We start from the raw sequence: 27,203 nt of genomic DNA on the forward strand, positions 1-27,203 counted from the left end.
AAAACAACCCTTGCGTAATGTCAAATATTTGGGTTTCGCTCTTCCTTGTGTCAAGATGCCTTATCGTCATTTTAGCTCCATATTGTTTATTATTACTACAGTGAATCGAAAAATTATAATTGGTCACATGTCTTATCGGGCTGCATCATCTGTTGACGTAGAGGTCGAAGCGTGTAACAATGCTCTGTTGGCGCATGTTAAAAGGTATTCGAACTGTGCTTCAGGCAAGACGTACAAAGGATGAGAGACACACAGATTGATTGGCAGTGATTGATGGTCTGTAATGGTAGCACGCGGGTTTTTAAGACACGACGATACTATGAGAAAGCAGATATTTGGGCTGGTTGGTTGAAATGCATACTGAAAAAGCTTGCAATGCCGAGAAAAGACAGCGACCATGCGCTCGTCTCCGTCATTTCACGGTTTTGTCCTCGTGTCTCCGTGCAAACTTTTTCAGTATGCGATTATGGGCTTCAATATAGTTTTAAATCGGTAGATTTGAGCATCACCCTTAATCAGTACGCACGGCGGTGTTACTTTTATTTCTAAATATGCTTTATTTTCAGCGACCACAATAAAAACAGCTATCCTTTGAACGAGAACAAACAGCACTTGGACGGGACGAGCACAGGACGACAGACAAAGGCGTCTCTCTCGTCTGCCATTCTCACTTCCTTCCGTCCATGTACTGTTTCTACTCGTCCACATGATGTCCAAACCAGCCTACACCAGCACACTCCTTCAGACTATCCTGTTCCGCTATCCTGTCCGATGCAGTACAATGTTATCGTTGTGGTACAAGTGGTGTTATTATTGTGCCAGAGATTTACGCCGCCTTTTGCATCCGTTCGTAGATGGTGGTCACTGTGAACGAGTGCGCAAAGGACATGGTGCGGAATTTTGCAGACGCCGCACGGGAAGGGAAACCATATGACGTCAAGTTGTAAGTATCCTGCGCTTTCGCAGTTAGAAGTGTGACAAGCAAAATCTTTGACACCCAAATGTAGTATAACGCACACTTAAAGGTATTTCGAGCAGCAATTGCACATTTAATGAAAGCGCGGATCTGCAATGTTTCAAAGAAAACAACAAGAAAAATGCTGCTTCCAGCTAGCTTCAGATCAAATATTTTGATGGAAAAATGGCGTCCTAAGATTAAACTACAAATACAAGCCTGAGCTCCACTTGGCCGCTGGAATCGCCGTCCTTTAGACAATGCTGCTGGTAAAGTTGTAAATGTAATCGGCGCCTTTATGGCACGTGCATTTAACTACCGTTGGTTTGCTGAAGTGCTCAAAGATACAAATATAAGCTCAAGCTCTGCTTGCTCTCCACAACCATCGCCATTTACTCAATGCTTTAAACAAATGTGATACGTGCCATTTATGCACACGCATTTAACAACCGTCTATTTGCTTCAGTGCATAAATATACAAATGCAATCGCATGCTTGACTTGTTCTGCAGAATCACCATTTCTGTAAAGCTTTATACGAATGTGATAAAGGGTACTTATGACACACACACTTAACAACAGTCTGTTTGCTATAATGCGCAAAAATGCAAATACAAGCGCAAGCTCCACCTGCTCTCGATAATCGTCTTCGTTTGCGCAATGCTTTGAATGAAAGTGAAAGGTGTAATTTATGGCACGCGGCATTACCCAGAATCTGTTGGCCTTAATGCATAAATATATAAATACAAACGCAAGATCCACTTCTGAGCACAATCATCATTTATGCAATGCTTTATACGAATGTGACAGGGGGAATTTATGGCATATGCACCTAACAAACGTCTCTTTGCTATAATGCATAAAAATGCAAATACAAGCGCAAGCTTCACTTGTCCTTCATAGACATCGTCATTTGGGCAATGCTTCGACCGAATGTGATAGATGTCATTTATGTTATACGCATTTCACAACCGTCTGCTTTCTATAGTGCATAAATATACAAATACAAACGCAAGTTTCAGTTGCTCTGGACAATCAGCAATTGTGCAATGCTTAATACGAATATGTGAGGGGGAAATAACGGTACAAGCGCTTAACAACTGTCTGTTTGCTGTAATGCCAAAGTACAAATACAAGCGCAAGCTCCACTTGCTCAAAAGAATCATCGTCATTTGCACAATTTTTTTAACGAATGCGACAGCTGCTTTTAAACGGCATAGGCATTTCACAACCGTCTGTTTGCTATATTGCATAAATATACGAGTGCAAACGCATGCTCCACTTGCTCTGGAGAATCATCACTTGTGCAATGCTTCAATACGAAAAGGATAGGGGGCATTAATGGCACACGCACTTAACAACCGTCTATTAGCTATAATGCGCATAAATGCAAGTACAAATACAAGCGCAAGCTCCACTGGCTCTCGATAATCGTCTTCATTTGCGCAATGCTTTGAATGAATTGACGAGGCACTGCAATACCGAACGATCATCAGAGGACTGACGAAGACGGCGATCGCCGATAGTCTAGCGTACGGGCTCCATCTTGTATGCCTATCTTTTGCCATTGTATATATATATATATATATATATATATATATATATATATATATATATATATATATATATATATATATATATATATATATACAGTCATATCATAAGAAGCAAACAAACAATGACACCAAGGACAACATAGGGGAAATTATTTGTGCGTAATGAATGAAATAACGAAATGATAAATTAAAGGAAAATAAAGTGGAGGAAAAAGCAACTTGCCGCAGGTGGGAACCGAACCCACAACCTTCGCATTTCTCATGCGATGTTCTACCAATTGAGCTACCGCCGCGCTGTTTCCCCATCCACATTTTCGGTATTTATGTGTCCTAGTAGAACCCTGGGAGTGTTAGCCAGCGCCACCACTTAGATACCTTGGCGGCGGACGTGGAACATCCTTTTTTTACGCAGGCGTCACGAGAACGTGATCTTTTTTGGGTGAAGTCAACTGGTCAATAAACCCGCTCATGCTACCTGAAGGCATCATGTTGCCGGATTCGCCTCTCTCGCCTCCTCTCCTCGTTTATATATATATATGAGTGGTGCTGCAAGGTAAACAGAACAAGTATTTAATTTCAACAGTTTCGATCGGTGGAGCGATCTTCATCAGGATTTACAAAAAAAATGGCAGTTCGGCCCTGGTAGTGAAAACACCAGACCGGGTGCCCGGTCGTTCTCAGATACATCAAACCGAGAGGGAAAGTTGTGACAGTGATTGATTCTCGGCGCTTTGGCAGATTTACAGCTGCTTTTGGCAGCTATGCAGGGCAAGAGGAAGGCGAAGTCCCATGTATGTAGAGCAAGGAGGTCAGCGAGAAAAAAAAGAAAAATAGAGAAAAAAGAGAAAAAAAGAAAGAGAAAAAGAAAAACGAATACAAGAGGAGGGACACGTATGTGGGAGAGTGAGGGGGCGGGAAGTAGCGGCAGCTAGGTTCCCGTTCACCCGAGCCAAGGAGGGAGAAAACGGTCGCTGCGCAGCACCAGTGCGCGTGCTGCCGTTGTAGCGGGAGAGAGGGCAAGTTGAATCGGGAGGCGGGGGGCACGATAGAGTAGGGCCCCACAGGGAAGACAGGAGAGCGGCAACTTGTGGAAAGAAACACAGTACACATATACAAGGCACGGCCCGTTCCGGCAACTCTGTGGTCCAGCTATGGTGCGAAAACTGACCTCCTTGCTCTACATACATGGGACTCCGCCCTCCTCTTGCCCTGCATAGTTGCCAAAGGCAGCTGTAAATCTGCCGAAGCGCCGAGAATCAATCACTGTCACAACTGTCCCTCTTGGTTTGATGTATCTAAGAACGACCGTGCACCCGGTCTGGTGTCTTCACTACCAGGGCCGAACTGCCATTTTTTTGTAAATCGTGATGAAGATCGGTCGACCGATCGAAACTGTTGAAATTTAATACTTGTTCTGTTTACCTTGTAGCACCACTCAAGTTCTTTACGTTTTAAAGGTAGCCTGAAGACTTCCTCTTGGCCTATATATATATATATATATATATTGCCAAGCGTCTTTTCTCTCTACAACAATATTATCGAATACACAATTCGACAATATCTCATATTCCCGCAGTATACTTGCCTGCTTCAAGCGTATACTACCCATTTTCCTAAATAATTTATTAATACCTTAGTTTCATGGCTGTGAACAACTTACCACTTACGGCCAGCAAACATGTCAACATTACCACCTCACTTTAGCCTGGCGAGTGCCCTTGATTAGCTCGTTGCCTGTGCGGGAGCCAAATTACCGTGGCGCTCGCAGTGCTTATTTAGCATGGCATGTCAAGTGCCAGTTTATTGTGATGTTGGCGCGCCGTCTAGCGTGTCAACATCCCAATCTGTTGGCGGTAACCACACGGGAGATAAATTATCAGTTTACTCCAGCAGGATTCCTTATAACTGAATAACACGAAGACACTTTTGTCATCACGCATACTGATGTGGCGAGAAATTCGCCATTGTAGTCGTAGCATCCAGAATGTCTTAGGGAGTGTGATTTATAGAATCACTAATCGAAAACATAGGCTGAACGAAGGAATTTAGTGAATCGGATGATGAGATGGGTTTGTTCGTAGTTGATAATGTTCTATAGGTGCATTGCACGTGCTGGCACTTAGAATCTCAATCGTGTAATTTGATCCTGCGTGCTCTGCGTCACTATGACAAAAGCAAGAATAGGGCTTGTTAGAGCTTTATTTTAATTCGGTTAAACCAGCTGCGATTCATGCCGGTAAGGGTGCCATTATATATGTGATAAATTGAACATGTTTGATGATGCAGGATCTTTGGAGCGTTTGGTTTAGACGTCACAGCGCAGACAACATTCAGCTTCCGCCTGGACTCCCACCGAGACGTACACAATCCGTTCGTCTTGCAGGCCAAGCGCTTCTTCGCCGCAGAATATAACTGGAGAGCCTTTCTCAGCTGTAAGTATTGCGCGAATCACTGCGGTGCGGCGCTTTCTATAGTTATCGATGAACTCACGCAGCGCGAGCTCTTGCGATTGTCTTGCGGTTGGGAACGTACGGCACATAGTGTTGACGGGGTTGGAAATGTAAATATTGACTAATTTGAATGCGTTAATGAAATCCAAATGTTTTGCAAGACAATATATATATATATATATATATATATATATATATATATATATATATATATATATATATATATATATATATATATATATATATATATTGCAGAGTACACATTCAGCCTCTCTATATAACTTCCATAGAATACGAATAGGCATAAGATTCCGTAGAGACATCAGCAGTCATAGAGGCATTAGGTAATGAAGGAGTACAGACCGCTTCCGTAAATATCTGCAGATATTGCACGGTTACCTTAATTCTCCACAGCAAAAGCAGAAAGATACCTATAAAGAAAGGATACATACAGGGAGACACAATCTCTCCAATGCTATTCAGTGCGTGCTTGGAAGAAGTATTCAAGCTATTAAACTGGGAAGGCTTAGGAGTAAGGGTCGACTTCGAATATATCAGCAACCTTCGGTTTGCCGACGACAGTGTTCTATTCAGCAACACTGCAAACAAGTTACAACAAATGACTGAGCACATTAACAGAGAGAGTGTGTAAGAGTGAGGCTGAAGTTTAATATGCAGAAGACAGAGATAATGATGAAAAGCCGGGCAAGGGAACAAGAATTCAGGATCGCCAGTCAGCCTCTAGAGTCTGTGAAGGATTACGTTCACCTAGGTCAAATGGTCACAGGGAACCCTTATCATGAGAAGGAAATTCATAGAAGAATAAAAATGGGTTGGATTGCATACGGCAGACATTGTCAGCTACTGACTGGAAGCTTACCACTATGACTGAGAAAGAAGGCGTACAATCAGTGCATTTTACAAGTGATGACATATGGGGCAGAGACTTGGTGACTGACAAAAAAGCTTGAGAACAAGTTAAGGACCGTGCAAAGAGCAATGGAACGAATAATGCTAGGCATAACGATAAGAGACAGATAGAGAGTGGTTTGGATCAGAGAGCAAACGGGATAGCCGATATTCTAATTGACAGTAAGGTAAAAAAATGGAGCTGGGCCGCTCATGTTGTGCACAGAAAAGGTAACCGTTGGGCCATTAGGGTTACAGAATGGGTAACAACAGAAGGGAAGCGCAGTCAAGGGCGCCAGAAACTAGGTGTGGCGATGTAATTAGGAAATTCGCGGGTGCTAGTTGGAATCTGTTGGCGCAAGACAGGGGTAATTGGAGATCGTAGGGAGAGGCCTTCGTGCTGCAGTGGACATAAAATAGGCTGCTGCTGCTGATGATGATGATGGCAAATATATCGTTCCTTGCGTGGCTTAGATTTTCCAAGGATGGTTTGCTTTCAACATTTTTGCCTTGTGCGATATCTTCAATGTTTACATTGTAAACAAGGACCCCGTGCGGCAACCGAAAAGTGTCGTTTATTTTCTTTGAACGTTTAATTTGATAGTTGTCCGCTTTTCTTTTACGCTTCATTTTCACTGTTGTGGAAGTTCCTCAAACGCCTCGAAATGTTATGCTCTCGCCCGGTCGCTGTGCGACCGGGCGAGAGCTTGCTTAGCTATGTTGAGGATGTCTTGGATCTCTGCAGCCGTGTTAATCCAACGATGGCGGAGGACGAGAAGATTAACCATATTCTGCAGGGTATTGAGGACGACGCGTTTCAAATGCTGCTGGCCAAGAGTCCAACCAGCGTCGCCGTACTCTTCAACCTGTGTCAGAGTTTCGACGAATTGCACCGCCAACGTAACATCGCTTGTCAAAACGTCCCACAGGCTGACTCGGTCTCGGCCATTGCAGCTGCCGCGGGCCATACCGGTTCTTGTGCTCTCGTCATTCAGCTCAAGGATTTCATACGCGAGGAAGTGGCCACAGTCAGGAGTCCCCCACAGTCAGGAGCCTGCCCCAACACTGACTCCGGCCATGCAACAAGCCATCCGAGCCCAAATATCTGACGCACTTACCTCTGTTCGCCAGCCAGAGCCTGTGACGGCGCCGCTATGCTATGTTGACTACCCGCCACTATTCGCGTCTCCGACGGCACCGCTATCTTATGCCGACTACCCGCCGCGCGTCACTCCTCCACCGCTCAACTATGCTGCCGCTGTCACACGGCCACCCCCGCCGTCATATTCTGTACCACCTCCAACGCACCGAGTTCCCCCTGCTCCCATTTCACGACAGTCACTAAGTCACTACGGCCTCTTCGTCAAGCCTACATGCGGCGCACGTCAGACAACAGGCCTATTTGCTTCGCCTGTGGCATCGCTGGTCACGTTGCGCGCTTTTGTCGTCGTAACATGTCCTCGCACCGTGATGCCTTTGACCAATTTCCCTCCTCGCCCCAACATCCCACCAACGTACGCTGCCAAGACGCCTCTGGCGCACCGCTCAGACCCTTCGATCGCGACCGCCGTTCAGACAGTTGCCGTTCTCCGTCTCCACGTCGACGGTCGCTGTCACCTATGCGTCGTCGGCCTCCCACTGCCGAGGGAAACTGACTAGCGCAGTTCCGGAGGCAAGAACTGCAAGCTCATCGAACTTTCTAAGGCCTCAATTTTCACCACACATTCTCATTGACGTCCATGTCCAGGGAGCATCCACCCAAGCGCTCATCGATACCGGGGCCGCCGTTTCCGCCATCCAGGAAAATCTTTGTCGCAAGCTGAAAAAAGTCACGACCTCTCCATCTGGCATGGCGCTCTGCACTGCTAGCGCTCAACGCATTCATCCTACAGATGTATGCACAGCCCATGTAACTATCTAATGCGTTTTGTACATCATCGAGTTTTTTGGGTTGCCATCCTGTTCTCATGATCTTATCCTCAGGTGGGGCTTCCTGTCACGTCATATTGCCATCATCGATTGTTCTCGCGCGGCAGTGTCCCTTTCACCACTATGTAAGTCCCCATTGGTCGGCGCCGACCTCAGTGTTAACAAGGTCTTCGTTGATGACGATACTGATCTACATCCGGAGACGTCGGTGCTTGTGACCTTGTCGTGAACTGCCGTGCCATTCTCAACTGTGGCGTTTACGCCCTCTGACATGCTTGCTGGCCGCAAAGACCTATTTCCCCCGTTCGCCGTACTCACGGTTAGGTCTGAATCCGCTTTGATACCCATCTGTAATCCGCACCGGTATCCAGTGCTGCATGGTGAGACCTTTGGATTTGTGCAAGCTGTCACGTGTGTTGAAGACCTTGACGTTCACGATGGCACCACCCGTTTACATCTGGACGCCATAACTTCCGTCTCCTCAACATCGCCCTTAGCAGTTTTCGACAACGCCATCGCTGCAGACCTTTCACCGTCTAATCGAACTAAACTTCTTGCTCTGTTGAACGACTTCGTTTCTTCATTCGACGGCAACAAACCATCCTTGGGTCGCACGGCAAGTGTTTCTCATACTATCACTATCAACACCGGTTCCCAAGTCCCCTTGCGACAGCGTGCGTATAGCGTTTCCGCAGAAGAGCGCCGAGATATTACAGAACAAGTGAACGACATGCTGCAGCGCGGCATCATTCAGCCTTCTCAGAGCCCTTGGTCCTCACCTGTCGTTCTAGTGCGGAAAAAAGGTGGCACCATTTGGTTTTGTATCGATTATCACCGCCTAAACAGGATCACAAGAAAAGGCGTCTATCCACTGCCTCGGATCGACGATGCTCTTGACTGTCTGCAAGGTGCCGAATGCTTCTCGTCTTTAGATATCCGCTCCGGCTATTGGCAGGTTCGCATGGCTGAGGCTGACCACCCAAAGACAGCTTTCATCACTCCCGATGGCCTGTATGAGTTTAACGTTATGCATTTCGGGCTCTGCAATGCTCCCGCTACCTTCGAGCGCATGATTGATACCATCCTTCGCGGACACAAGTGGAAGACTTGTTTATGTTACCTGAATGGCATACTTGTTTTCTCACAGGAATTTCCGACACATCTCGTCTGTCTGCATGACATCCTGACCTGTCTCGCTTCAGCTGGCCTACAGCTCAACCTCAAGAATTGCCGTTTCGCTGCCCAAAAATTAGCTGTTTTAGGTCACGTTGTCTCGAAAGACGGCATCCTTCCTGATTCCAACAAGCTTCGCGCAGTCGTAGAGTTTGCGAAGCCCACATCTATCAAGGCCCTGCGAAGTTCCATAGGCCTGTGCTCTTATTTTCTAAGCTTCGTGCGGAACTTCGCCTTTCTTGTCGCAGCCTTGACGAAGCTACTTACCGCAAGCAAAGGCATTTCGGCGTGGTCATCAGCATGCGATGAAGCCTTTGACAAGTTACGCGAGTTGCTGACTTCCCCGCCGATTCTTCGCCATTACGTCCCAATTGCGCCGACAGATTTTCACACCGACGCCAGTGGTGTCGGCCTTGCGGTCTTGGCCCAACGGAAAGCCACGAATGAAGAATACGTTGTGGCTTATGCCAGCCGTACCCTTATAAAAGCTGAGATGAATTACTCCGTTACAGAAAAGGAATGCTTAGCCATCATTTGGGCATTGGCCAAGTTTTGTCCTATTTCTACGGCCGTCCTTTCAGCATCATCACTGACCATCACGCCCTTTGTTGGCTCTCCTCCTTGAAAGACCCGTCGGGCCACCTCGGACGTTGGGCGCTTCGGCTACAGGAATACGACAGCAGTGTCGTATGCCACTCTGGTCGAAAACATTCAGACGCTGACGCACTCTCCCGCTCGCCGATGACACCTGATATGGCTTCTCTTTCCGTTCCTTCTCCGACCTCAGACCCCTCACTACTGACCGCTATTGACATGCCTTCCGAGCAACGCAAGGACCCATCGCTCGCCCTGCTGCTCGACTACCTTGCCGCTCCATCGGTTGTTCCTTCAACGCGGCCGTTACGCCTTCAAGCAGCCCGCTATGCCGTGCAAGACAACACCCTCTACCGCCTCAACTATATGCCTGACGGTCGAAAATGGCTTCTGGCTATCCCTCGTCACATGCGCTCCAATATGTGCGCGTACTTCCATGCTGACCCTCAAAGTGCCCACGCCGGCGTCCTAAAAAGATTCACAAGGCTGCGTCAACAATATTACTGGAGGGGAATGTATCGGTTTGTGCAGCAGTAAATTCGATCATGCACCGCCTGCCAGCAAAGCAAAACTCCCTCACTTCGCCCTACTGGCCCACTACAACCGCTACCATGCCCTGCTTGACCGTTCGACCGCATAGGCATCGACCTCTATTTGCCGGCTACCATCCAGCGGATGTGGAAACCGCTGGGTTATTGTTGGTGTCGATCACCTGACGCGCTACACCGAGACCGCAGCTTACCCCGCCGCGACCGCGCGCGAAGTTGCGATGCTCATTCTTCGCAACTTCGTCCTTCGCCACGGTGAACCTAGAGAACTACTCAGCGATAAGGGTCGTGTCTTTTTGTCATGAGCGATACAATCCCTCCTTCGCGAGTGCCGGATCATTCACCGGAAGCCGACCACGTATCACTCTCAAACAGACGGTCTCCCGGAGCGCTTCAACCGAACACTAGGCGACATGTTTAGGATGCACGTTTCGTCCGACCACAAGAATTGGGACATCGTACTCCCGTTCGTTACTTTCGCTTATAATACCGCGACACAAGCGACCACCGGTTTTTCACCTTTTCTTCTCTTGTATGGGCGTGAGCCTTCGTGTCCTTTGGCTACTATCCTGCCCTACCGACCTAACGCTTCCGAGTGCACGACTATTTCAGAAGTCGCCCAATACGCTTAAGATTGCCGCCAGCTGGCTCGTTCGTTGACTAGCGAGGGTCACGGGTGCCAGAAGACAAGACGCGACAGTCACCTTGCCACGCCCACGTGCCCTGCTGGTTCCCTTGTTTGGCTATGGATACCGCCTCACACGCCTGGCCTTTCTTCTAAGCTACTTGCGCGGTACCACGGTCCGTACCGGATCATCGACGCCTCCTCCCCTGTGAACTATATCGTTAAGCCCGTCACACCATCGCCGTACCTTCGTTGTCGATGTCGTGAGACAGTGAATGTTAGCCGGCTGAAGCCTTATTTCGATCCCCTCATCTTCTCTGCTCCCTGAGTGGTCAGGATGACTCCGTTTTACACCCAGAACCAATGTAATGAAGCAGACGCACACCGTGTTTCGTATAGGAGCTCAGAGACGACGACGACGACCTGTGCTGTGATTTGCGAGAGTGCTGGGATTGTTCGCTTCGGCTAGGCTGCTGCCTCTCTGCTGTTTCTCGCCTTCAATTAAACACCATTACATGGTATGTATGTTGCCTAGTAGAACCCTGGAACTGTTAGCCAGCGCCACCGCTCACAAACCTTAGCAGCGGATGTGGAACATACATTCTGCCGCAGGTGACACGAGAACTTTATGTTGTTTTTTTTTGCGCCACCACTCACAAGCCTTGACGGCGGATGTGGAACATCCTTTCTGACGCAGTCACAACGAGAACCTTATGTGTTTTTTTGATGAAGGCAACGCGTAATGCGAAAGTTGTAGGATCGTTCCCCACCTGAGGCAAGTTCTTCTTTCATCCACTTTTATTTCCAATAATTTATCGTTTCTTTATTTCATTTATTAGGCACAAGTAATTTCCCATTTGTTTTCCGTAGTGTCAGTGCTTGCTGGCTTTATGATATGACTAATAAAATACCTGACCTCCTGATTACCCCGTTTTCGTTTATTACATAATGAGGGTATCGAATCGTGCAGTATTGATGCCTTCAGGTAGCATATGTAGATTTATGGACGGGCTGCCTTCAGCCAAAAATGATCACGTTCTGATGATGCCTGCAGCACTAAAATGGATTGTGATGGACGCTGCAGTAGCTCAGTTGGTAGATCATCGCACGCGTAATGCGAAGGTTGTGAGAAGGTTAATGCGAAGGTTCCCCACCTGCGGCATGTTGTTTTTTTATCCATTTTCATCTATATTAATTTATCGTTTCTTTATTTAATTTAATAAGCACAACTAATTTTCCCTGTGTTGTGCTTGGTGTCAGTGCTTGTTGGATTCTTATATTATGACAAATAAAAAATCAGGCCCTTGGGTTAACCACCTTTCTGAGGTTCATATAATATTCTTTAGTTCAGTGTGATCGCCATGACCGGCGTCTCTTTTCTGTGTGTCTTGTTTCATTGTGCTTTGTGTGCTGCTGCCAAAAGGTGGGGCGTTGCTATGTCACTCTATTCAAAGACAGCTTTTACTTCAGTCACTCTGCATCATCATGTATGACGCGATGGTAAAATACATACATGTAGATTATTAATATTTCCCTTATGTTGTTCTTGGCGAAGTTCTGTGTTGACTTCTTACGACTGTTTCATGTAACCGCACAAGAAAAACACCAAACACTCATGCACCCCGTTCCCTTGCGAGTCGCCGATTTTGCTTACATCAACCAGTCACATTGAATCAAAAGAAAACATACGGAAATAATTTTAATTGCAGTTGAACACAGTTTCAAGTACAAAGTTATTCTAGGACAGTGCTATTTTACATTAGATTATAACTTGTCTTTCCTTGTGTTTAGATATGGCTTGCGATGCTTCAAACAAGACCGTGCTAGGAGATCAGGCACTGAAACATTTCATATGACATTCCCATTATTTATTTATTTATTTACGCACTCTCAAGGCCCGAGGGCATTACAGAGAAATGGTCAGTACATGTGACAAAGTTTTCTAGGACTTAGCGGTGTCATAGACGGTAGAAGGCGGGATAGTGGTTCCAGTAGTCGGCAGTCCGTGGTACGAATGAGGCAATATAAGAGTTGTGATGTGGCACAGTGGTAGTCCCACCTTCAGTTGATGATGGATCTGATGTAAAATATAGTGTCAGAGAAATAATAAATCACCTTTACGAACGGGCTCAGGGTATAAAATGTTGTGGAATAGCCATAAGGGCAATAACTTGCGAGTTAAGGCATGATATTGCAAATTGAGCATAAGTAATTTGATGATGCGCTCGCGAGACGGGCAAAATTTGATGAAGTGGAGCTCGTGGCCCCCTTATGAAGTGATTCTAGAAGATTTGGTCATTAGCCTGACAAGTATTCTAACCGGAGCAGGCACATCCGAGCTTGGGACATCCTAATGTATTGTAAAGTTTAACGTCACGTGATGAAATGCATTGGCAGTCTAGGTACATGTACTTTTTATTGCATAAAGCAGTTTTGTTAAAAAAGTAGGCCAGAGGGCAGTTCAGTTTTACGGGCAGTTTGATGGCGCAAATTTTTACACTGGTGTTTTCCATACAATTATTTTCAACTGTGTGTCACTGTTAGTTCTTAGCGTTGCAGTCTGACCGACTACAATTGTTAAACTGCAGTATGTCTTGAAAGGTAATTAGGTAACTGAAGCAACAAATTTATTTTCAAGTCAATTAAACGCTTCAAATTTTCGCGCAAATTATGCCCGCATTTTTCTATCGTGCAGCTCAAGAATTAGAATTGTGCTATCTGCCACGGGTTAAGCTTTGCGAGATCTCGTCACAAAAACACCCAGTATTGAAGAATTCATCTTCACGACTGGGCAATCGGGACGCGGTCAATTCTTCTTGAATGTCATCTGGTGAGTGGCAACATGCCACACAAATCTTGAACTTACCATAGAAGGAGCCTTGTCTCACGTGCCACAAAATCGCTCGAGGTTCCCACAGAGCCCAATGCACTCACCGATACTACGGTAATGCCGTTTTCAAAATTTAAATAAGACACTGAAAGGACCTAAAAAAAAACTAGACATTCTTGAGAAAAATACAGAAAGTTGTGGCAGTTGGCATGTGTTCATGGCTGGGATGCATCTTTTCTTATTCAGTTTGATGCTTGAAAAGAAATTGCTGTTCTTATTTTGTTGACATTATCCTTTGGTTCCACTGTTAAAAAGCGTCCAGCCTGTAGGCACGCTTTATGCGACATTTATTATTACTGGCCATGTACTTACTACGGTGATATATTATTTCTCGTAATTTCGTCATGTTCGCGCATCGTTCAGCATGTAAAACTAAGATAAATCTGCGGAATATGTTTTCCATACCGTTGATATGGTCAGTCCGTTTAGCAGCGCTGTTAATATTAAAACTTTCTACTTTGTATATTTGTGTCCGTATCGTAGAAAGCGGCAACAAATCAAATTAAGTATCAGATAGCTGAGTCCGGAGGTAGCCGAACGTTTCTTTGTTATCACCGAGGGTTTATTTGATAAAAAGATGTGGCTCAAGCATGGCTGAGAGCCCATTCTTTAGTCTTGAGTACGTCAAGTACATTAGCAGCAAACAAACTTGGATCAAATTTACACAGTGGATTTGCATGGAATTTTCTCGATATGAAAAAATCTTGACCTACCAGCAGAACAAAATACCATAATGAAAGAGTGGTGTGAGTCCGCCAGTAGGAACCAAGCATGCTAATCAGCGCAGCCTAAACGTAATGCCTATTGACTATCGGCATAACGAAGAATCGAGGCTAATCAGAGGACCTCGCGAACCTTGAGGTGGATGAGGTAGAATCAGCGCTCAGGTAGCGATCATTTGCCCGCTGTTAATACTGACGATTCGAGCGAAGAGAGCACTGTCAATCAACAATAGCGTGCGAAGAAGCCACCTTCGGCGAGTCAGCTGGTGGCGCAGCTCGGGATTCACACACTGCTGCTGCAAAGGAAAAAAAAACGTGTGTGCTGCACGTCAGGACAAGACAGGGCGTACGTTAGTAAAGAACTAGGACAAGCTAGAGGAGAGATCCAAGGTGGTGTTCATAGCTAGGTGTTAGCACTGCGATAGAGGACAGAACCACAAACTAAAGAGGGAAGAATCAGGCCCACTTAGGGGCACCCTCCACTCACATGGCTCACACTTGACAGAGTCATGGCAATTTCAAGCTATATTTCTGTGGATTCAAAGCAATGCAGCACAGAATGCACGCGGAAGGTAACACGCCTTACGTACATATACGTATGCGCCCCCGGTGCCAGTATACTTGCGAGCTCGTTTTCTGTGGCTCTCATGTTAAGACCAATATTTATGTACGTTGCGTCATAAGCCATTACTAGGCGATTGCAGCTCTTTTGGCTAGAAGTTGTCTACGGAGCTGTAGGGTGTAAGCCCCTCCCTCCATAATTCAAGAAAGCTTCTGAAGAGTAGGCAAACTCCCTTCCTGGTTCGAACCTACCCAAAACGACAATTCAAGGCCCCATATTAACTGCGCGTCACTCCAAACGCTTCAACACCTTCTGGCGAGTCACCACTTAAACTTACAATGGTAAGCGCTTCCAGGCGATTATGCTACTCTGTGAGTGCACTGTAAATGGTCACATCAGGTGACGTGAACTTTTCAGCAGCTGAAAACAACTTTCTTTTGAGAAACCCTTATTACAGGTGACAATGAAGCCTAGGAGGCTCTTGGGTAAAGGAGTAAAAGAAAGAGCTTAACCGCGGCAAACATCTGAATGTGTGTGTTGCATTCTTCTGTCTTTCACGCGGTACTGACTGACACACATACGGCTCTATGCAGTCCAGTTTCCACGCCTCAGTGCATTGGCCGGATTACGCATATTCTGTCCGGACGCTGTCGAGTACTTCAGTGGTGTCATGACGGACCTTCTACGGCGAAGGGCCGCTAACGACAAGAACGTAAGTGGGGCCACCACATTGATGCAATGGTTTAGGCGCTAACATTACAACAGTGTCACATGAAATGGCATGGTCATGCTTCTGACTGAGAGCAGCAAAAAAAAAATATGATTCAACCCGGCATTTGTCTCTAAGCTCTAAAATGATATACAGGTAGGTTACATTGCCTGCCTAAATTGTTGTGTTTCGGAGAGGCTGTATCACAGATTACGCGAAAGATCTTGTAGGGGCACGAACTATCACCTGCAGAGCCGGTGAAGGAAAACGGCTCACGGGTATAGAGCAAGGTCGATCCAAATAGGTCGCGAAGCTTCGGGCGAAAAGCGGTTCAGTACCAATTGTCACCGACATCAGCAAGGGTGGTTATGGGAGCAGCGATTGAAGTGCGACTATGTTTGGAAGGAACAACCATTGGGAAAGAAAAAAGCGTTTCTTTAATTCAAACGAGACACAGAATAAATAAACGAAAATAAAATCCCCAATCAATTTTACTTGTTTGTGATGATTTAAGAAAATACAAGTTTGTTTAATTTTATTATTATTGATAAATACATTTGTTTTCAGCGCCCATCGTTACAGGGGGAGTTGAGAGAGAGAGAGAGAGAGAGAGAGAGAGAGAGAGAGAGAGAGAAACAACTTTACTGGTCCATTATGAAATGAAACGCGTTAAGCGTCTGATGGGGTGGCTCCCTCTTCGCGGGCTCCATATGCTTCCAGGGCCGCCTGGCCCCTGTGGATCAGTCGGAGCTGGTCTTCCAGGGCGGAGCTGGACAGCATGATCTCCCATCGCTCGTAAAGGGTGGGGATAGCAGGGGGGTTAGTTATGGGTATAGGTGGGGGGTGGTCTATGGAAAAATTGCACTCTCTTATGACGTGCCGAAGGGTGCCTAATGCATTGCAGTGAGGACATGTGTTCTTATATCTCTCTGGGTATATTTTGTTCTGGAGGCAGGGGTGAGGAAAGGATCCTGCCTGGATTTGCCTGTATATTGTTTGTTCGGCTTTGGTCAAGGAGTGGTGGGGGTGCGGGAAGGTCTTCCTGCCGTCCCTGTAATATTTGACTATATCTCTGTAATTTGTGATGGGTTGCCATCCCCTTGCCTCCTCCTCGTTGGCCCGGGAGTTTAGCGCACGGGCCTGTTGATGAGCATATTCATTGCCCTCAACTGAGGAGTGAGCCGGGACCCAAACTAATTCGATTGCTTGTTTAGGAGGCGTAGCTTTACCAAGAATTTTTAGTGCCACAAGGGACACCCAGCCAGATCTGTAGTTCTTGTATGCAGCTTGTGAGTCCGTGACGATCTTGGTAACGTTTGGTTGCAGGAGTGCGAGAGCTATCGCTGCTTCTTCTGCTTCCTCTGAAGACGGAATGTAGATTGATGCGCAGGTGACCAGCTTTTCTAGCCCGGTGACCACGACTGTTGCCCTCGTGGAGCGTTTCGATAGAGAGGCGTCTGTATATAAGACAGTGTCGTCTTCCTCCAGGGTCCTGGAGATGGCTCTTGCCCGGGCGTCGCGTCGTCCGGCATGCTTTGTGGGGTTCATGTTGCGTGGTAGTGGTTTGCATTCCAACTTCTCACTCAACTTTTCGGGTAATTGGTCGTGGCGGGTGTAGTGTGATTCTTGCCATCCTAGCTTGCGGAGGACGCTTCTGCCCGCCTTGGTCTGGCTAAGGCGTACCCTTTGATTGGATAGGTGGGCTTCTACGAGCTCGGCTACTGTGTTGTGGACTCCCATTTGAAGTAATTTTGTCGTAGATGAATTTATGGGAATACCCAGGGCCTGCTTCGTGGCTTTCCTGATTATTGCGTCAAGTTGTAAGACGGGGGAGTTGACGACGCTGTCACTCGCAATGCAATGCAGCTCTTGACATGTGCAGAAAGGCACGCTCGTAAAGTTCACTTGTTGTTGTTTTTGCTCACCTGTTCAGCTCACACGTTGTGCTTTTTTGCTTATCGAAGTATGTCTGAATTTTGTGACGCGGGTAGCTTCATCGCTTCTTAATCTGTTCAGTCCGCCAGACCGCCATGACCGCCAGACAATAGTTTAGTTGCTTTCATGTGACTGCGCTGACCGACGGGCTTGGCATCCGATCAGCACTCTACACCTAAACCTTTCGTCGGCCTCCAAAGAAAGTATGTTCTGTGCAGGGGTGCGATTTCGATAACCATATGGCTGGCCTTTCCCTCCATCGCTTTGCGCGCTGAAAGCATAAAACGTCCATCAAGTCGAATGGTGGGACATTTGATTATATAGCTGTGAAGGCAGGCAAACAAAACAAATCTCGCAGCTTCGAAAACAAAATGACGTCACTTCTGCTTTTAACGGATATGGCGTCACATTATTTTTGCTTCCGCCGGAAGGGTTCCCTCCACATACGGATGGCTCCAAGCCCCATGAACTATCGATGAAGCGCCATATTTTGAACATGTGGGCTCCTATGGAAGCTTCGCTACCAGGTATATTTACCTTGTATAGAGCGCGAGAAATAGAACGCGCTGTGGTGCTCGACCTGAGCGGCCATGGCATCGGCCGTTCATGGGATCCCGCGGTACCATGGCTGTCCGGCCGAAATACACAGTCACCACGTCGGCTACCTCTTCGCGCCGCTTCCCACAAAATGGTGACCCGGACGCCACCAACAGCCTTGTGCAAGCTATTATAGGGCTAAATTATGTTCTCCCTGAATGGTGCAGTAAAGTGAAGCATTTGACGCTGTGTACCAAACCCACAGCTTCATCCTCATAGTGCGGATGAAACAGTGTGTATCCTAATGGCATCAACGTCATCACTGCGCTCTTAGGTAGTGCAAGCTATTTATGGTGATGTGGATTATGGTGAAATTCCATCACGTTCATGGAAAATATGATGACTGTGCTGGGTGACTGCTGCTTTATATCGCCGATCACCTTTCTCGAGTTCTGTGTGCAAAGCATCATGCACTTGTCAATGTTCACACTCATCCTGCATGAAGAGTCTGACCTTCTAATCATTGGAGCCATTTTCGAAAACACTTACCAGAAAAGGCATGTTTATTTTGCGTGTTATCAAAAATAGAACATCTCGAGACCTAATTTTTCTTGTAGTAACAATGATAGGGCCACCCAAAGAGAACTTTTGCTGCCGTCGTCACCATCGCCGTCATGCTGCGTGTAAAGTCCAAGTGCGAGACGATCATATCGTTCCCCGCGGTAGCGTATGCTGAAGGCGTCAGGGAAATCATAAGACCGTGAGACAAGAATAATTCTGGCTTGATGCAGGCTGCCTTCCCGTTCAGCTAGCCTTGTTCAGGAAAGAATCAAGAAAATGGGGGTGGGAAGCTCCAGTTAAAGAGGGAGAAGGGAGCGTGCTAGCCCAGCGGTTGCTCTGCGGGCGGCGACTGAGCGCAGCAGGTAATCGGCGGCCGGCACAAGCACTTCGCGAACTGAGATAGGATGCGGCTTCGGGTGTGCTGGAAGATAAATTTACCTGTTATAGAAGCTTTCTTAGAAGTGCATACGTTCAATACATGCCGGTTCACCGGCAATTTATGGGCATTGGTGCCATCTGAGTGACGCCATCCCCTTCCGGTGGAGCAAAAATTAAAAAAAAAAATAAACTGACACTCTATATGTTAGAAACATAAGTGACGTCATTTTTGTTATCAAAGGAGCGAAATTTGTTTTGTTGGCATTGCTTTAGAGCTGCATTTTAAGATGCCCCGCAATTCGATTCGATGGGTCCGTAAAAGCGTAATAAGTGACAAAATAAATCGTGAGCCTTACGGGTGTCCCAATCATGTTCAACACAAAACATTATTTGAGAACAAGGAACGTTATTGATGTTGAATGCTTGTGCGTCGTCAGATGTCAAATGCACATGACGAAAACAGCCACGGTAACCAATAGTCTGGCAGTCGCAATTCACTGCTTTTGATTGAACATGTTGATAACCATGAAACAGATCTAACAAACACCCCATCACCAGGCTTCTGACAAGCGCTGACAATTAAAGCATCAAGAGTTGTGAGGGGGACGTGTATTAGCAGATGAAAATTACGAGCGCGCTTTACTAGAAACTTCTAGAGCTAAACTGTACTGCAGTTGACAGCGGCGTGTTGTTAGCGCGCGGGGCAACGAAGGGATTTATTGGTAATCACAAAATTAATGTTGTGGTTTCGTTCCTCGACAAAAGTATGTAACCTCCATTAAGAACATTATCTTCTTTGAAAGAAATGAAACTGTGTCTCGTTTCGTATAAAAAGTCGTTTTTCTTCCTCATACTTTGTCGACTTCTCAGATAGCCGCACTTCTGTCGCTGCTCCTATAGCCACTCTTGTTGACGATGTTGACAATTGGTTCTGTGCCACTTTTCGCCGCAAGCTTCGTTACCCATTTTGGTCGACCTTGTTGGCTGCTTTCAAGTGCATCTAGTGAGGCGCGAAATTGGTTTTGTTGGCCTTTCATTAGAGCTGTATTTTGACATAGACTGCAATTCGAGCCGATGAGTTTTTCTAAGCGCCTAGTAAGGGAAAAAATATCCGCAATCGCCAGTCAGCCCTTGGAGTTTTCGCAAGAGTATGCTTATCTAGATGTTACAGAAGACCCTAATCATATTAAACGAATTTGCAATGAAAATGTATTTCGGTGCGTACGACAGGCATTGCCAAATTTTTACTAAGAACTTACCACTGTCATTGAAAAGAAAACTTAGCTGAGCACGACGTCGTTGGATCGAATACCGGCCACGGCGGCCGCATTCCGATGGGGGCTAAATGCGGAAACACCCGTGTACTTAGGTTTAGGTGCACGTTAAAGAATCCCAGGCGGTCGAAATTTCAAGAGTCCTCCACTACGCGTGCCTCATAATCAGAAAGTGGTTTTGCCACGTAAAACCCCATAATCTAACTTTTAAAAAAAGAAAAGTGTACAATCGCTCCATTCCACGGGTGCCAAATGCAGAAAAAATGTCAGGTTAACAAAGACGCTGGAGAACTAGTTAACGACGGCGTAATCAGCGATGGAACGAAAAATGTTAGGTTCTATGTTGAGAGATGTGCAAACAGATGTGCACAGGCCAGCTTGTTGATCTATGAATAAACTGAATTTGTTATTGTGACAAATAAGACGCGTCTCGCGGCACAGCCGCATCGCCAACGCGCGGCTCAGCTCGGCTCACGCTGTTCATTGCTGGCGTCTTTTTGGGCAGTGCTTCGTGCTGCCTCGCCGTTCTGGGTCGCTGTACCTTTGCATAATGAGCCGCAAATAAACCTCTTCTCAATTGGTGGAGGTGCTGGAACTCAAGCTCCATCGCTTGAAACCCTGGAGCTGCGATCAAGAACGCTACCGCCCGCCATGACCGACAGCTCATCCCAAACGGCCGATGCCACAGTCCATCCCTTCCACTGGGGTTCCATGACAACGGGACCCCAAGATCTTCAGCGTTGCAGACGACGAAGATGTAGGAGACTGGTTTGCGTCGTATGAACGGGTGAGCGAGCACAACAAGTGAGATGATCCAGCCGAGTTAACCCACGCCACCTTTTATCTGGCTGGTGTTGCCCAGCTCTGGTTTCACAACCACGAAAGTGACGTACCCACATGGTTAATCTTCAAGACAACCTTTACGGAAGTGTTCGACCGACCCGCTGTTCGCAAGCTGCGCGCTGAACAATGCTTGCGCGCACGAGCACTGCAGACGGCAGAAACCTTCACGAGCTACATATATATATATATATATATATATATGCAGTGAAGACGTCGTGGACCTTTGTGAACGAGTCAACGCCGCCATGCCCGATGCTTAGCGAATTCACCATATACTGAAAGGCATCGATGACGGCGCATTCGAGATGCTCCCTGCCAGTAATCGACGCACTGTTTCCGAAGTCGTCAGCCTATGCCAAAGTTATGAGTTAAGGAAGCAACGCGCTTGGACTCGGCATGCTCCGGGAAGCGATGACTCGTTGGCGAGCCTTGACAGCATGTACGACCCATCCTCATTCTTTCAGCGGGTCAAGGACTTCGCGCGTGAGGAATTTGCCCGCCAACTTTCTTTAGTCCCCTTTGCTCAGGAGAGCGCCTCCCTTCTTCCAAACACGCTCCACACCCTCATTTCCGAAGACGTCGCTCAAGTTATTCCTTCCGCACACCATCAGCCGCCTGCAGCCGCGAATCTCATCTCTGCGCTGGCAGTGCAGCCTGTCACCACGCCTCTCACCAATGCGCAGCCAGGCCTGTCTGTGGCCGAGCCTCTTACGTACGCGCAGGCTGTATGCAAGCCTCCGCCGGCGTCTTTCTTGACCTAGTCCGAACCGCTGCCACCGGAAGCCCATGCTGCATCGTGGACCGCACCACGAGCTAATCCTTGGAGGACGCCTGACAATCATCCCATCTGTTATTGTTCCTGGGCTCTCGGACACGTCGCCCGATATTGCCACCGTCGCCCTGAAGCGTTCGCCGACGCCTATCGGCCCTTCCAGTACGGCAGCCAGCCCTTTCGCCAATACGCCGCTCCTTCCCCCCAACCGCATGGTCGGTCGTGCTGACCTCCCAGAATTTCCGTTGCGTCCCAAGCCATCCCCTCGCCGACGCTCGGTCTCCCCAATGCGTCGGCGACCTGCACCACCTGACCAGGAAAACTGAACGTCGCAGTTCAAGAGGCAAGAAGTGCGCCCCATTCGAACTGTCTAAGTCTTCGCGCCTGTCCTGCTAACGAAGTCAAAATTTGTGTAGAAGTTGTTCCTGCATTCGCTCTTGTGGATACCGGCGCAGCCGTTTCTGCGATAGCCGCCAAACTGTGCCGTTCACTACGCAAGGTGACCACGCCGCTTTCTGGACTGTCGCTTCGTACGGAAAGCGCGCAGCATGTCACTCCGCACGCAGCCTGTACTGTACGTGCGCTTATTCACGGCTTTGTTTATATCCGCGAGTGTGTTGTTCTTGCCGCTTGCTCTCATGACGTCATCCTCGAATGGAACTTCTTATCGCGTCATGAAGCCGTGATCGACTGCACACGCGCCGAAGTTGTATTTCCCCTTCTGTGCGGCGCACCGTTGCACGAAAATCGTGATCGCCCTTCTATACTTACCATGCGCGACGACACACATATTCCGCCTGGCTCCTTCGCCATAATAATAATATTTGGGGTTTTACGTGCCAAAACCACTTTCTGATTATGAGGCACGCCGTAGTGGAGGACTCCGGAAATTTTGACCACCTGGGGTTCTTTAACGTGCACCTAAATCTAAGCACACGGGTGTTTTCGCATTTCGCCCCCATCGAAATGCGGCCGCCGTGGCCGGGATTCGATCCCGCGACCTCGTGCTCAGCAGCCCAACACCATAGCCACTGAGCAACCACGGCGGGTTCCTTCGCCATCGTACCCGTCTCTTGCGATGCCCTCACTGAGGCAACGTTCCTCTTCACACCGTCCGACGTCTTCATGAGCCGTAAATCTTTCCCACTACCATTCGCAGCGCTTGACATCGCCGGCAGCTGCAGCCATATATACTTCTTAATCCCCTCTGTGCGCCTATTACGTTGCTCCTTGGTGAATGCCTTGGCTTCGTGAAACTCCTCGTCTCTTCATCTTGGAGCCTTGTACTGCATATGTAAAAAAAAAACTGGGTCATTCATTTGTCTGCGTTTACAATATCTAAATGAGTAGCTAGCGCTTCGTTACATGTGTTTTCTTTCTGTGTAAGCATTAATTTGTTTACCTTGAAACGTTAAGGAGAGCACACCAGATTATGCTAGAAGAAATAGATTATTATGTTTCTGTCACATTTGTTCATATATTACCAATCTTAGCCTTGAGATCTGCGGTAACGTTGTGATTGCAATGGTGGAAGATGTGCAAAACTGCGGGTTCCTTATCACGGGTGTAGTTCTTTGCTACGAAATTATTTACAGCTCAGAAGCATTAATGTTTTATCTGTAAGTGAAAAAGATCCCAGAGTTGAATGCACAAAATATCTTCTAAGCGATAAAAATGCATTGGCCCTAGTCCACCATCGGCTGGTGCTCTAACATTTCATAACTATTATTTCTATAGGATTCCTCAACAGTATTTCTCACTGTCTTTCTTCCAGCTATATCTCAGTAGAAAAAAAAAGTATGGTCATGAGTGCGAGGTGTTTCCTTGACAGAAGATAACACTACCTCTTTATGTCGGAATTGGATGTATAAGACGAGGCCCACTGTAGCAAAACATTTCTCCCAGATTGCATGACCGTTCGCATATTACCCGAACTCTCGCTGCAATCAAATTAAAGAGCTGCTGCTATTACCGATGAATAATCTCACTGAGAAATTCTTAAATGTTTCGCCCGCAGGACAAGCTGGACTTTGTGCGCCTTTTGATGAATGCGGAGTGCCAAAACGAAGAAGGGTCCCCGCAGAAAGACACCGGAAAACGTGGTAAGTACGCGCGACTCCCAACCGCCAGAGGAGGAGGGCATGGTGAACTTGTAATTCACGTCAAGAGGAAAAATAAGAGACAATATAAACATGCACGTTGGCCGGTGAAACTCGCAAGCGGTAATTGTTTATGCCATGCTGAACAACATATTGAATAAGCAAGAATTTATCCGTTGAATCAAAGCAGTTTCAAACGCGATTAATTGCTACCGATAAGTAGCTCATGCATATAGTCATGCATATAGTCGGCCTAAACCATGTTTCAGCTGCCTCGCAACACGTTCCTACCTAGGGACACGTGAGGGGCAGTGGGCATGCGCAAAATAATCAAGTCAGCATCCTTTATAATAACATCAGAAGTGTTCTGAAAAACCGTGACTCATTATCATCCGCAATTGGCACGTGTTCAGCCCATATAATAGCTTTAACTGAAACATGGCTCTCAAATGACATTCAAGACTCAGAACTGTTTCATTATAGCAAACAATTCACGATATACCGCTGTGACCGAACAGAGCGCCGTGGTGGCGGCGTACTTCTTGCCCTTTCGAAACGCATCCCATCGTCACCCATTCACATCAGCACCAATCTAGAATCAGTGTGGGCTACAGCAACTCTGAACCATCAGAAGGTAATTTTAGGCGTTTGCTATCGTCCACCTTCCTCGTCACCCGCATTTACCAACGAATTGCATGATATCATTAGTACCATTACGACAAAGTTTCCTTCTGCACCTCTTTTCTTATTTGGTGACTTTAATTTTCCTAATATAGTTTGGAACAGTGATATACCTAACTTATTATCTTCTTCTTCTGATTCAAAAGATTTCTTGGGTATTTGTACTACATTTTCATTAACTCAATTAGTCACACAAGCGACGAGATTAACATCCACTTCCGCAAACATTCTCGATTTGATCCTAACCAATCGTCCCGATTATGCCTCTACCATCCATTACTTACCGGGTATCAGTGACCACTTATTGCTAAATATTCATTTTAATACTGCGTTTGTGAAACTTCCGAAGACTAAAAAATAATTAGAGACTACAAGAGAGCTAACTTCGAAGCAATAAATAATGAACTCAGTCTATTTCTTAACATATTCATGAGTGATTTTGAAAATCGTAGTGTGCAGTCAAACTGGAACATGTTTTCGGCAGAGGTAAATCGCTTAATCAATAAACACATCCCAACCCGTACTATAACATGCAACCCGCGCGCGCCTTGGTACAATAATCATTTAAAACGACTATCCAACAAAAAAGACGACTGTATCGTTCCGCGACGCAATCACCCACTGACTCACGTTGGAAAGCCTACACATTAGCATCTAACACCTATGTAGCCGCACTCAAATGCGCTAAAGAAACATTCTTATCAACCACATTACCATCTATGCTGATAACTAACGTAAAAAAATTTTGGCGTGTCATACATCCACCTTCCGATGATTCTATCACTCTTAACACTTGCTCTGGTAACCCTGTTCCGAAAAACCTATGCGCAACTCTCCTGAATAATAACTTTGTTAAAAATTTCTCGTGCACAGTTGATATTGAACTACCTATCTTGAATGACTATAACTTCTTAACTATGCCTCCAGTGACTGTTGAAGTTCCCGGAGTTATTCGACTAATAGACTCATTGAAGATGGATTCGTCACCCGGCTTTGATAACATCAGTGCTAAATTTCTGAAAAACACCTGCACTTATAGTTCCATTATACTAACCAAAATATTTCAACAATCACTCAACACATCTACTGTTCCATCAGAATGGAAAATAGGAAAAATAATTCCTTTGCACAAATCTGGCAGCAAAACATCACCTACAAATTATCGCCCGATATCATTAACCAGTACCTGCTGCAAACTGCTAGAACACGTTATTTTTACTAAAATTGCGGATTTTCTTGAATCTCATTCATTTTTTTTCGTCATCACAACATGGTTTTCGAAAATCATTCTCATGTGAATCACAATTATTAACATTTACTCACAAAGTACACCAAATACTTGACTGTTCTTCTCTTGCCGATTGCATCTTTTTAGATTTTTCGAAAGCCTTCGACAAAGTGTGTCATAAACTTTTACTTTATAAACTAAGCAAATTAAACCTCGATCGTAACGTTCTCAAATGGATTGAGTCATTTCTCGCTAACCGTTCTCAGTTCGTAACAGCTAATGGCCATGACTCACCTCATAGCGACGTTCAGTCCGGTGTGCCCCAAGGTTCCGTCCTGGGACCTTTATTATTCCTTATCTACATTAATGACTTACCTTCAGCAATAACCTCTGACATACATTTATTTGCAGATGACTGTGTAATCCTTAGAGAAATAACTAACGAACACGACATCTCCCTGCTTCAGGCCGATCTCAATAACGTCAGCAAATGGTGCCGATTGTGGCGAATGGAACTCAACATTAACAAATGCAAATTTCTGAGAGTATCCAGATCTAACGATAATCTGCCTGTGTACTACTTGAATAATGTTGCTTTAGAATCTACTAACTCATATAAGTATTTAGGCCTACATATAACATCTAAATTAACATGGAATCATCACGTCGAATACATAATTAATCAAGCTAACCGCTTGATGGGATACTTACGCCGTAACTTTTCTCATGCTCCCACTCCTTTAAAATTACTACTTTATAAAACCCTGTTACGGCCAAAATTAGAGTACGCTGCACCTATATGGGACCCTTACCACGAAAACCTAATACATTCCCTTGAACTCATCCAAAACAACGCCACTCGTTTTATTCTATGGAATTACTACCGTGGTGCGAGTGTTTCTTCAATGAAATCGAATCTGGGTCTTCAACCACTAGCAACACGTCAAAAATTTCCCGCCTTTCATTTTTTCATAAGCTGTATCACCACCCTACACTTCACCCAAAATTCATATCGCTACCATACTACTTATCTCACCGTACAGATCATCATCATAAAGTTAGAATTGGTACATGTAACACGACACACTTTTTACACTCATTTTTGCCACGTACGTCGAAAGATTGGAATGAACTTCCTTCTGACATTGTTTCCATTAATAACAATGATCATTTTCGAAAAGCACTAGCTAACAATATACAATAGCAAACATTTGTACGAACTGCTCCTGGTGTTTTCCTTTTTCTTGTTTAATGTTACTTTTATATGTCAAGTT

The 27,203-nt window shown here is 46.1% G+C and overlaps 1 protein-coding gene and 1 non-coding gene across 2 annotated transcripts in view; one reads left to right on the top strand and one right to left on the bottom strand.

Annotated features, from left to right (window-relative positions):
• LOC135897944 (cytochrome P450 3A9-like) overlaps nucleotides 1-27,203 on the top strand; it is a 336,077-nt gene that overhangs the window by 180,854 nt on the left and 128,020 nt on the right. The window contains exons 6-9 of the mRNA XM_070532782.1: nucleotides 855-943; nucleotides 4,797-4,942; nucleotides 15,506-15,624; nucleotides 23,939-24,023. Of these exons, the coding sequence (XP_070388883.1) occupies nucleotides 855-943; nucleotides 4,797-4,942; nucleotides 15,506-15,624; nucleotides 23,939-24,023 (439 nt within the window). The remainder of the gene's footprint in view (nucleotides 1-854; nucleotides 944-4,796; nucleotides 4,943-15,505; nucleotides 15,625-23,938; nucleotides 24,024-27,203) is intronic.
• TRNAS-AGA (transfer RNA serine (anticodon AGA)) lies at nucleotides 2,731-2,803 on the bottom strand. Its single transcript has one exon. It is a non-coding gene; the product is annotated as a tRNA-Ser (tRNA).

Source organism: Dermacentor albipictus, chromosome 2, assembly GCF_038994185.2.
Source record: "Dermacentor albipictus isolate Rhodes 1998 colony chromosome 2, USDA_Dalb.pri_finalv2, whole genome shotgun sequence".
In the NCBI taxonomy this organism is placed as follows: domain Eukaryota; kingdom Metazoa; phylum Arthropoda; class Arachnida; order Ixodida; family Ixodidae; genus Dermacentor; species Dermacentor albipictus.